The sequence below is a fragment of the Varanus komodoensis genome, unplaced genomic scaffold, assembly GCF_004798865.1.
Source record: "Varanus komodoensis strain SLA01 unplaced genomic scaffold, ASM479886v1 scaffold14_1, whole genome shotgun sequence".
NCBI classification, from domain to species: domain Eukaryota; kingdom Metazoa; phylum Chordata; class Lepidosauria; order Squamata; family Varanidae; genus Varanus; species Varanus komodoensis.
The window spans coordinates 13,087,951-13,100,185 of record NW_025335438.1 but is presented as its reverse complement, the minus strand read 5'-3'; the positions used below and the strand labels follow the sequence as shown (position 1 = coordinate 13,100,185).

Sequence of the window (12,235 nt, the reverse complement as noted above, 5' to 3'; positions counted from 1 at the left end):
TTCAAGTGTTTACAGTATTTCTTGTATATTATCTGGATACAATGCAGTATAAAACTGTTGAAAGGCACTGAGGCTAAGGAGGAGAGAGTGAGTAGAAAGCGATGGATTGCACCTTACAAAGAAAGGATGTACTTGGCCACAATATGAAGTTTATCAGGACTTTAAACTGAATTCTACAGGGGAGACATACATCTGGGTGCAACTTCAATTGACAAAGGATACTGCAACAGTGAAAAGAACTCTAGCTGGGCCTAACACTAGTCTCACAAAAAATGGAAAAGCAGCCAGGGAATACTTCAAGTGGCCTTAGATAGCTTTACACCACTGCCGAAAGTATGGGACACAAACAACATGAACTTTAATTCTTAGTACACGTGGGCAAATATGACCTGATAGGCATAACTGAAGCTTGGTGGGCTGATTCCCTTGAATGGAATTCAAAAAAACAGGTTGCTTACCTGTAACTGATCTTCGAGTGGCCATCTATGCATTCACACACATGGGTGCTGCACCTGCGCAGTGCCTAGGCTGGAAAGATTGAATGCTAATGGTTTTTGGTGGGAAAACTCCGTTCCCTTCCCCCTTGGTAGCATATATATAGAGCGGAGTGTCCGCCATTTTCTCCAGTCTTTGGAGACTGAACGTTCGCCACCTCATGGAGAAAGATGGTATAACAACCTATCAGGTACCGCCATATCCCCTTCTGGTACTGATGCCATAAAAATATGAGGTACCGAAGCAGTATTATACAGTACCAATGACGAAACCACTCACTGACACTGAGCGGGGCCGGCGGGTGGGTTGTGTGAATGCACAGATGGCCACTCGAAGAACATCAGTTACAGGTAAGCAACCTGCTTTTCTTCATCGTGGCCTCTGTGCATCACACATATGGGTGACTAGCAAGCTTTACCAGAAATGGTGGTGGGTGGTGTCGCTATTGTAGAATGGCAGAAAGAACAGCCCTCCCAAAGGAACAGTCTCTTTTGGCACGCACATCAAGGCTATAGTGCTTTGCGAAAGTACAAGGCATAGCCCAAGTTGCTGCTTTACAGACATCCTGGATTGGGACACCCGCAGCGAACACAGAGGAAGCCTTCACCGCTCTAGTAGAATGGCCCCTTGGAACAACAGGTAAGTCCATCTTTGAAAGTTGGTACGCCAATGAAATGGTTTGAACAATCCATTTCGACAGCCTCTGAGACGAAACAGGTGATCCCTGGTCCCGCTCAGAATACTTTACAAAAAGCCTATTGGAGCGTCGAAGAGACTCCGTGCACGATCTATAAAAGGCTAAGCATCGTCAAACATCCAAGGTATGCAAGGACCTCTCGATTGGGTTTGACGGCGATGGAAAGAAAGCAGGTAGCACAATTTCTTGGTTCAGGTGAAATGGTGTGACAACTTTAGGTAAAAAAGTTGGATCCATCCTCAGGACCACCTTTTCCTTATGGAAGTTTAAGTAAGGTGGATCAATTCGAAGAGCATAAAGCTCACTGGCTCTATGAGCTGAAGTAACAGCAACAAGGAAGGCCGTTTTCCACGAAACAAGACGCATATCGACAGTGGCTAAGGGCTCAAACGGTGGTTTCATAAGCGCCTGAAGGACAACCAAGAGGCTCCATGTCGGCATAACCGGCCGAACAGACGGATAGAGATTCTGCAGTCCTTTAAGAAATTTCCGAATAAGCGGCTGCAAAAACACTGACAATCCTTGTACTGTACCTCTATAATGTGACAGTGCAGCTACATAAACCTTAATTGAGGAAGGTTTCAGTCCCGAGAGATGCAGGTGCATCAGAAACTGAAAAATATTCTCAGCCGATGCCACAACCAGGTTAAATGAGCTAGATTCCACAAAGGATGAAAAGCAGCGCCACTTCGCTGCATAGGGCTTTCCAGTTGACAGCCTTAGTGCAGACTCGAGAATCCTTACAACGTCCAGATTGAGGGAGCTTGGTCCCGACAACATTCCCATTGGTACCAAGTCAGTGAGGGGGTCAGACCGGTCATGAGTTGAGGTACCGAGTGATCTAGTAGATCTCTGTCCCGAAACAGTCTCTTGGATCAATGAATCCTCCACACAGTGAGGTTCAACAACGACAAGTCCGGGTGACAGACAGTGCTGTTTTGCTGGGTTAGTAGATCTTGAGTGGTCGGAAGATGAAGGAACTTGCCGTCCAAGATCCAAAGGACAGTGGAGAACCATGCCTGACAAGGCCACCAAGGTGCTTTGAGTATTCCTGTGGCATCGTCATGCACGATCTTCGAGATGACTTTGGTCAGTAGAAGAATAGGTGGGAATGCGTAAAACCTGAGATTTGTCCATGGGATTATAAGGGCATCCCCCATCGATTCTGGTCCTATTCCCACCCTGGAACAGAATCTTTTGCACACCTTGTTCCTGTGGGTAGCAAATAGGTCTATGTCCGAATGTCCGCACAGTTGGAACAATTGAATGCAGATGTGGTGATTCAGTTCCCATTCATGGATGACTGACATGTGCCTGCTCAGGGTGTCTGCCTCTTCGTTGTCGGTCCCGGCCAGATGGACCGCCAAAAGGGTTATACCTCTCGGGATACACCACTCCCAAATGTCCATGGATAGGTGGGCTAGAGCGGTGGACTTTGTTCCGCCCTGTTTGTTGATATAGAATACCGCCACTATGCTGTTGGACGTGATTTGTATCACTTGGTGGCAAAGAGCTACTTCGAAGGATCGGAGTGCCTTGAAAATTGCTAGTAGCTCAAGGTAATTTATGTGGCTCAACGATTATTGGTGGTTCCACATGCCCTGGGATTGAAGCCCCGCACATACCGCACCCCACCCAACCAGCGAAGCATCGGTGTACAGAGACATTGTCGGGTGAGGGGTGATGAAGGGGGTCCCCACGTTTCAATTGGCCGGGGATACCCACCAAGTCAATGTTCGTGAAACAGCGCGGGGCATATGAAGTAGTTTGTTGGGTGAATCTCTTTGTGGATGAAAGTTCTTGTTGAACCAGAGTTGAAGAGGACGGAACCTCAACCAGGCATGAGGGACAATGGCGACTGTGGCAGCCATGTGACCCAAAAGTCTTTGTATTGAGAGCCCTGTCACTATGCGGCTTTGTCGAATCCGAGAGATGCAGATGTGGAGGCTGTCCTGACGAGCTTGAGGGAGGAATGCCCTTGCTACCGTGGAATCGAGGCAAGCTCCGATGAAGTCTATCACCTGTATAGGGACAAGGGATGATTTTTCACTGTTAATGCAGAGTCCAAGATTGTCCAACAGTATGCAAGCAGCCTGAACAGCTGACAGCAGGGTTTCACGTTTCTGTGATACTATAAGCCAGTCATCCAGGTAAGGGTAGACTTGGATGCCTGAAGGCGAAGGTGAGCACAGACTGGTGCCATACATTTCGTGAAGACCCTCGGAGCCATGGCCAAGCCAAACGGAAGGATATTAAACTCGTAAATGTCAGTTCCGACGGTAAAACGCAGAAGACGCCTATGACTTGGATGAATCGAAATATGGAAATAGGCATCTTTTAAGTCAAGGGAGGTGAACCAATCCTCTCTCCTCAGCAGTGGAAGTACATTTTGAAGGGTAGTCGTCTGAAATTTCTTTGGTTTGATAAACTTGTTGATATTTCAGAGGTTCAAGATCGGACGAAGACCACTGTCCCACTTCGGGACCGGAAAATATCTGGAATAGAATCCATGAAACCCTTCGGAGCTGGAGACCCGTCGAATTGCCCCCTTACAAAGCAGTTGTTGCACTTTGTTCACTAACACTGGGGAGCGCGGTGTAAATCGAATCGGGCTCGACGGAGGAACAGTATCAAATTCTATTCTGTATCCAAGCTGAATGATCGACAGGACCCACCAATCAGATGTAATGGATTCCCAAATGGGGAGTCGGCCTTGCAGCCATTCCCCAAAGGGAAGGGGGAAGGGTGGGTATGGAGGTGGAGGAGATGTTTGCCCGTCCCATCAGCGTTGATGCTTCTCGGTATCGAAACGTCGACGGTTTTGCGGGAAACGCTGATGAGGTTGTTGTCTTCTGCGTTGCGGCCTTTGTTGGTACTGTTGTTGCGGCGGCTGGTAGCGGTAGGGCGGACGCGACCAAGACCACTTACGTTTGAGCTGTCCGGGCAGTTCCATGCATCTAGTTGTCATCCAGGATTCATGGATGGACTTTAGTTTGTGATCGGTGTGGGAGTGAAAAAGCCCCACTTAGAAGAAAGGGCATTTCTTCTATTCGCCACTTCATTTTGTCAGGGAAGTTGCAGTTTCGCAACCAGGTATGCCTTCTTAGTAAGACACCCCCACAAGAGCTCTCGAGTCCATATCCACATGGTGGCGTGCTGTGGATAGTTGTTGAATGGCAACTTGCATCCCCTCTTTAATGAAGGTTCTGGCAAGATCCCGTTGTTGTTCAGGCAGGGGAGCAACAACATTATTCAGCCTCTGCATAATAAAGAATTGATACCTGGCCAGGGTGGCTGGACATGCAAAGCCCGAGTCCTGCAGCCGCCTAGACTCTGCGTGCCAGGGTATCAATCTTGCGACCCTCCTTGTCTCTGGGGGCAGTATGGCCTCTAGCTTCCCTGCCCTGGGATGATTCAACCATCACAGAGTTCAGCTTAGGGTGGTGAAGTAAAAAAGGAATGTCGCTCTCTTGGACCCGATACATGGACTCGTATCTCCTCACTGTAGGCTGAGTTTGGGAAGGCAAGTCCCAAGGTTGCGTCATCGCCTGCTACAGAGTCATAATAAGCGGCAAGACAATTGCTGGCAATTGTTCTCCCCTGACAGTGTCGTAGAACTTGTCTGTGCTCAGATCTGTCTGATGTTTCGCCTCGATCTCGAGCGACCGAACAAGTCTAGAAAGCTCGCTGAAAGATATGTGGGATTCTTCAGGCGATGATGGGCCTTGAGACGTAATAAGGCCATCCAGAGAGGTAGAGTCAGCATCCGAGGTGGTATGGCTCTGACAAGGAAGTCCCTGGTGAAGTGGGACATTTGGGTTCGACCCGCCGGGAGGTAGATGACATATCCTCCTGCGCGGAAGGCGAGGAGCGATCCTGTGGGTGAAGATGGAATCCGAAAGAATGGTAGTCCTCCCAATGCGACTGGTAGTTGTAATAGGGCTGAAACCATCCTTCTTTCCGCCTCTCATCCATTTGGGACAAGGTGGTGGTGATGGAGATCGGTCTCTAGCTCTCATCGTAGGCATAGGAGTCGGGGAACAAGCCCTCGGAGGGGAGTCCCGAATCTCCCCATCGGATATGGACTCACGGTGTGGCTCCTCGGGCAGTTGGATAGGTAGGCCCTGTTGTGGAGCAGGTTGCATTGGGGACCCTGGAGGGGTAACCTGCATCGCCGCTTGAAGCATCGGTACCGATGGCATTGGTACCAAAGCTGCCGCCGGGATCGATGGTGCTGTCGAACCCGAATCCCGGTGCCTCTTATGAGGCGGTTTGGCCGCCTTATCTTTCTTCACCTTCTTATGGACCAAAGACTGATCCGATCCCCCATGCTTCCTCTTTTCCCGTTGTTTACGCAGGGGAGAAAGAGGTTGCTGAGCCCCGGAGGGGGAATTTCCATCATCCATGGGTGCGGCTGAGACATAGGTGGAGTGGGTGAAGGGTGTTGCCCGGACATGCCCAAGGCAGAGGCTAGGCGTTGAACCGCCGCGGACGAGGCTGTGGCCTTGCGCTTAGCAGATGGAGCATGCGCTGGCCCAGACTTAACTGCAGGCTGATCTGATTGCATCGGCGCTTGATCCCATAGGAGCTTCCGCAGTTGGTTCTCCCTATTTTTTCGCGCTTGCTTAGTAAAAGCAAGGCAATGGCGGCATTTATCAGTCCTGTGCCCCTCGCCGAGGCAAAGGAGGCACAAGTCATGTGGGTCTGCTGGAGCCATTTTGGATCCACATTCCACACATTTGCGGAAAGCTGCTCGCTGCGCCATCACAGAAACAGAAGAAATAGAATATAGGAAAGAGGGAAAAGCAATATATTTTTGGTTTTTGGTTTTGTTTTTAATAGGAACGAAGAAAAAGAGAAAAAGGTGATATAAACTGCAACGAGGGAACAATAACTTGGAATAACAGCAAAAAGACAAACAGTAAGTAGCAAACAACACTGAGTCAAGTGAGAGATGAACAGGCACAAGGCACAACGAACACCGGTCGCAAAAGACTGGAGAAAATGGCGGACACTCCGCTCTATATATATGCTATCGAGGGGGAGGGGAGCGGAGTTTTCCCACCAAAAACCGTTAGCTTTCAATCTTTCCGGCCTAGGCACTACGCAGGCGCAGCACCCATACGTGTGATGCACAGAGGCCACGACGAAGTTGTTGCAGGAAATAATACGTTCAAAGGGAATAGAAGTAACAAAAGGAGGCAGAGTTGCATTTTATGTTAAAGATATAGATCTCTCTGAAGAAATACAGGAAGAATAGTCCAGTAATCACATCAAGTGTATCTGGATTAATATAAATGAAAAAAAGGAATAAAAGGATTATAGTAGTTGGAGTCTATTGCTGTCCACCCAACCAAGAAGAGAATAAAGACGAAGCTTTCAAAAAACCTAATTGCCAGTATTTCAAGGAGTCATGATGTTGTTTTTATGAGGGACTTCTGTTCAGAGTCAAACTCTGCCAAACATGGCAGATTCATAATGTGTCACTGATAACTTCCTCCAGCAGAAAATAGACATAGGAACGAGAGGTACAGTTCTATTCAACCTTATCCTAACCAACTGGGAAGACATAGTAGACAAAGTAACAGGAACTCTGGGGAAAGTGACCATGTTTTACTTGAATTCTCAGTAATAACGGAAGCTAAAACTAAATGTAGCCAAACATGTACCCTAGATTTCAGAAAAGCCAACTTTAACAAATTCAAGGTGTTGGTAAAATCCCATGGTGAGCCACTCTGAATTAGGGAAAAGGCACCCAGGAAGGGTGGGATAGCTTTAAAAAAATGCTCAGGTGAAACTGCAAACTGCTTCAACAAGGTAAAAAGAGTGGTAGACAATAGAGAAAACCCATGTGGCTTCACAAAAAGCTAAGAGATAATCTTAAAAGGATATGTATAGGATGTGGAAAGAAAGCCAGGCTACAAAGGAAGAATATAAGCAAGTAGCAAGGAACTGCAATGATGACATCAGGAAGGCTAAAGCAATGAATAAACCTTGCTGGGGAGTGAAAAAGCGTCTGGACAGACATCTGAATATGGTGTAACTTAGTGTCCTGCAATAACAAGGGGCTGGACTCAGTGGCCTTCTTGCCTCTTCAATAATGGAAGGCTGTAATCCTATACCCAATTTCTGAATATTCATAGAAACAAGTTAATTTGTATTGATGTAGGATTTTTGGTTCAATTACCATAATTCTCAGCTGGCTTTACTGCCCAATCTGGCAGCTGATGTCTAACTGATTTGTGTTGCATTCTTTACTGATGTTAGATGAGTTCCTTAAAAGAACATAAAACCAATGGAGTGAAACTTTTCATTGTTGCTTATAAACTACTGACTGTGTTTGCATGACACAACAACCTTTCATGGGTAACTATGCTGGATTGTCATGTCATGGAAATCTAGATTGCTTCCTGCAGTAAGTCAATCTGCCAACTCATGGCTTATTCTAGGGTTTGCACCCTTGATGGATTGTTATTTCATCTGAACCTGCATGTAAGCAGTGAGCAAGCCACTCAGCAAAAGCAGAAAAAACTCCCATGTCTCTTCTCAGTGTCCAAGGAACACTTGCAGGGACAATTGCTGGCTCTCTCTTGCCTGTGCCAGCCACAAGCTTTTTTGCAGCCACTGTGGCTTTCTTCCCTCTTCAGCCCATTTTCCCTCAAGACATCAAGCTCCAAAGTAACAAAAGATTTCTGTCTGCCTACATCCCTGCCAAACAATGTATTGAAAAAAGAAGCCTGAATGCACCCATAAATAGTGCAGCTCACAATTTTCCTGAGGCTCCAGGTGCTCGGAGCACACACAGAACCATCAGGTCTAAACAAGCATCCGTTGATCCATTTGCCACCCCTTTTCACAAACCAAACCACCAGGCCATTTAATATCAGTGAAATAAGCAATGCAAAGCCTTGACCATCTAGGAAATTTGGAAGGCAAGGCTGTGCATTTGCAATAGTTCACATTTACTCAACTCTGAATTAAAACAATAGATGGCAAAAGAAGAAGGGGATGGCAGAGAATGAGGTGGCTAGATGGAGTCGTTGAAGCAGTCGGCGTGAGCTTAAGTGGACTCTGGGGGATGGTGGACAGGAAGGCCTGGAGGAATGTTGTCCATGGGGTCGCAACATGACTTTGCAACTAACAACAACAAAAATTGCAAATTTTAAAAATTGTGCAAATTTGGCAAAACCATTTTTTAAACCAGTGACAAGCACTCTGATGTGCTGATTGGGTACTGGAGGTCTACAGTAAAGTGTAAAAATATAAGCACAGCGGTTTAAACCACTGCGCCACCTGCAGTCCCTAAAGATATGATTACATAATGTAAAAGGTTGCCATGGACCACTGTATAGCTTGGCACCCTTGTAACAGATAAAGCTATCGTTGTCAATAATCCAGTTACCTTGACTACCAAGCCATTAAGACACGCTATAGCCCTAATAAGGCAGTTTCTGATGCTTAAGTTACAGCAGCAAAATTAAGTCATCACAGAACATGCTTCCTCAACTACTGAGAAAATTAAGTGCTTTTTTCTTGCTATTTTACGAGCAACAACTTGAAACATCCCTTTTTACTTATGGCTATAAATCTGAAAATAGGGAATTTTTCAAAACTATTTTGAGAGAGGCCACATCAGAAGACTTTATTTTTCTTCACATAGTTTCTTTTCTTCTTTCTTCCAACAATATATTCCTGTATTTTTTTCAAAGTAGATGATATGAACCTGTTAATTTAAAATTTGCATGTAAGCTGAGAAACAGTAACATACCAACCTCAATGTTTCAGTATAAACAAGTCTTTAAACTTGGGGTAGGAAAAATACAGCCCTCCAAATGTTGCTAAAACTTCAACTCCCATCAGCCTTAGCCAACATAGCCAATGTTGGATTGTAACTCCCACCAGTGTGCCAATGTATTCTGAGTGTTGGACAGGGGATCTGGGAGATGCATAGTCTAGTCCCCACTCAGCCATTAAACACATTGGGTGACTTTGGGCCTCTCACAGACTCTCAGACTATTATATCTTACAGGGGTTGTAGTTGTGAGGTTACAATATGCAAGCCACCCTGAGTTCTTTGCAAGAGGAAAAAAGGAAGGATATAAATACAATGTAATACAAACCCTAAAATCTGGAGGACCACATGTTCCTCACCTATGCCCTAAGGTATATTTGATCTGTCCTTCTACTTAAAGATAATACATGTGCATTAAAGTTGCATGAATACAACCAGCTTAGCACACCTTTCAGAAGGGATGCAACTGAATAGCTACCAGAAGCTTGAGTGGTGATCATGCAGGAATGGTTAGACAGATGCAATTTTTCTTCAGTTTATCTGTGCTTGATGCAACATGACTAAAAGAACTGATCCTTTGACTTTCTCAAATGCAATGTTCTAAAGCTGCTTTGAACACCAAGTTTGGACAAGGTGGTACAGAAATCCATATGCTAGGGAAAAATGGGAGACAGCAAATCTGTCTTCTGTAGTCACAAGAAATGGCTTGTTCTCAACCCTTCTCTATTATTCAATAAAGTGGTAAACTGTTGGATGTTGATTTCTCCAGAATTGCCTCAAAATGTATGAAGTGTATAGAGTCCTGTGGCAACTTTTAAAAGGCAGAACCTATATTATCTCAATAGTTACATTCTCTCAATATTTTGAATAAATAGTTTTGGCTTGAAATTTGGAAGTAAGATTGAAGCACAAGTTTTCTCTTTTTGTTGATGAGTTTAGCATCCACACAGGTTTTGTTCTATTCTTACACAGTGATACTAGTGGAATAAAGTCAAGCTTCTATAACCAGCACTAGGCCACCTTTTTAAAGTTCTAATAAAGTTGTATTTGAAGAAAATCCATGAAGTTTTAACATGCCTATTTGAATTAATTGAAGAGAAACAATTAATGGAGTACTCCAACTAAATGGAGTACTCCATGCAACATTAGATGAGCAGATTTCTACTCAAATGCTGGAAATTTTTCATATCTCCCTCCTGCAGTTTCCCAAATCTAGTTTGGAGGATCCTTCAATGCTGCAGAATAGTTTTGGGAAGCTATAGGGGGATCCAGTCCACCAAAAGTGTCCATTCTACTAGGGGACACAATTAGATACAACCCACTGAAACTACCATTTGACTCCCACCCCCAAATTTTACTATGAATATAGGTTTGAAACAGTAAAATCTGAATTCAAATAAGTCTCAAGGGAGATACAAAAAGCTTATGTAATTGAAATGGTTATATGATCTAATTGTAGACTCAGGAAATAATGTGAAAAGTTTTTATTAATAATCAAAAGTTAACAGCAACAGGCACAGTAAAATGAGTATGGCAAAGCCTATAACAAATGGCTTTACGCTGAAGCTCTCTCCCAAAAATGGCTGTTGCAACTGTAAACAGAATGGAATAAACAGTCTTTACAGTAAGAACAAGGGAAATACAAATGAACAAAAAGAAAGCACCAGTTTCTCAAAATAGATTACAGTTGTGCTTACAGTACTTAAAACAATGTTAAAAAAACAAATTACAAAAAAAGGAATGCTTGAAGATTAAAAATTAGTCCTTAAAATTTGTCCTTAAAAACATTTCTCCTTTTCACATCAAAAAACCCATATTGGGTAACATTTCAGTAGAGGGAGGAATAAGTAAACAATGCACTTTTTCAATCAACAACAAAATTTGGTCACTTAGCTTTGTGCATAGTTTAAGGCAGCTGTAGCAACCTGTTAGTTTCCCCCCTGTGGTTGCTCATGAAAATGTCACATTTTAAAAAGAATAAATAAAAAACATTGCCTTTCAAATCCTTCCCATCTCCCCCTTCCTCCCCCCAATTATACACACAGACGCAAACACACACGCATACACACTCTGCAGCGAAAGGGGCATTGTACCCTTGTTCTGAAGGACACACTTCCCATCCCACTTTATTTCAGATTGGCAAATACCCTGAGCTGTTTCTGGTGTTCATAGTCATTCCACCTTTTTTTCTTATATGTGCAGTTCAAGTGTACAATAGTGAAAACAACATGCAAATGTTTTCATTGTAGAATTCTAATACAATTAGGACTCTTCCTCTCCTCTCTCTGATCCCACCTCCCTCCCAAAATTCATAAATATTTCTGCCTGCTAAAATTGCATGCCCATTCTGCAGTGGAATAAAAGTTTGACTGTGCTTTACATTAAATGTTCCCAACGCATGGCCAAAATAGTGGCATGGGACATTTAGCCAACTAAGAGGAAAATGAACTGCAGTTTCAGATTTGATTTTCTTTTTAAAGTTAGTGGTTCCTTCAGAGCCATGCAGAAAGGTTAGTTTAAAACCTATGTTTCCAAGTACATTTGCAAACATCAGTTCTTGCCCAAGGCAGCCAAGTATGGGCACTTCACATTTCCACACTTTAGACAAAGACTGAATGGAATCTTGCTAACATTTAAGAGAATGGAATCATCCATGTCATGTGGCAACTTTGAAGGCCTTATTTCAAATTTCCTTTAAAAACAAATAAAATAATGTGGCACATTACATCTTGTACTTTTCTACATCAAGGTTCATTCACTCTTTGAGTTTGCATATTCAAGGTTCCATGCAGAAGCCAACCGAGGCATACGCATATTGCTCTATGTTCAGGTCTTGTAACTGGATACTGGGTTCAAATGATTTATCAAAGGAAAGCTTGGAAATAAATAATGCTGGCATTGTTTACACTGAAACCTTGGCAGTCAGACATAATTTATCCTCAAACCCTGTTTCGCAGGTATCAGGCAACAGGCAGTTTGTTAAGCAGATTCTGGGGTCAAGATAGTCGATGTTCCTGAGGTACTACATCAGAGTCCATTTCTTCAAATGCAGGATCAGTATCATCACCACTGCTGGATTGTTCTCTCTGTACACCCTTCCAGCTTGCTTTATTTAGTCCCAAGTGACCGAGCATTGTCTGAGACAACTTGGTGTTGGAAAAACGAGCCCATTCTGCAAACAATGGTTCCACCAAGTAGGTCATAAAACCTAGACGTCACGATAGAATACAGTGAAAAAACTTTGTGAATTT

At 44.1% G+C, this 12,235-nt stretch overlaps 1 protein-coding gene across 5 annotated transcripts in view; it reads right to left on the bottom strand.

Moving 5' to 3' along the window:
* Positions 1-181: 181 nt before the first annotated feature.
* PDE7A (phosphodiesterase 7A) overlaps positions 182-12,235 on the bottom strand; it is a 76,470-nt gene continuing 64,416 nt past the window's right edge. For 4 of the 5 annotated variants that reach the window (XM_044423819.1, XM_044423820.1, XM_044423822.1 and 1 more), the window contains one exon: positions 10,454-12,192. In XM_044423819.1, coding sequence (XP_044279754.1) covers positions 11,981-12,192 — 212 coding nt within the window. In that variant the 3' untranslated portion in view covers positions 10,454-11,980. Of the gene's footprint in view, positions 193-10,453; positions 12,193-12,235 lie in introns of those variants that run through there. The other variant, XR_006414052.1, reaches the window with a different exon arrangement.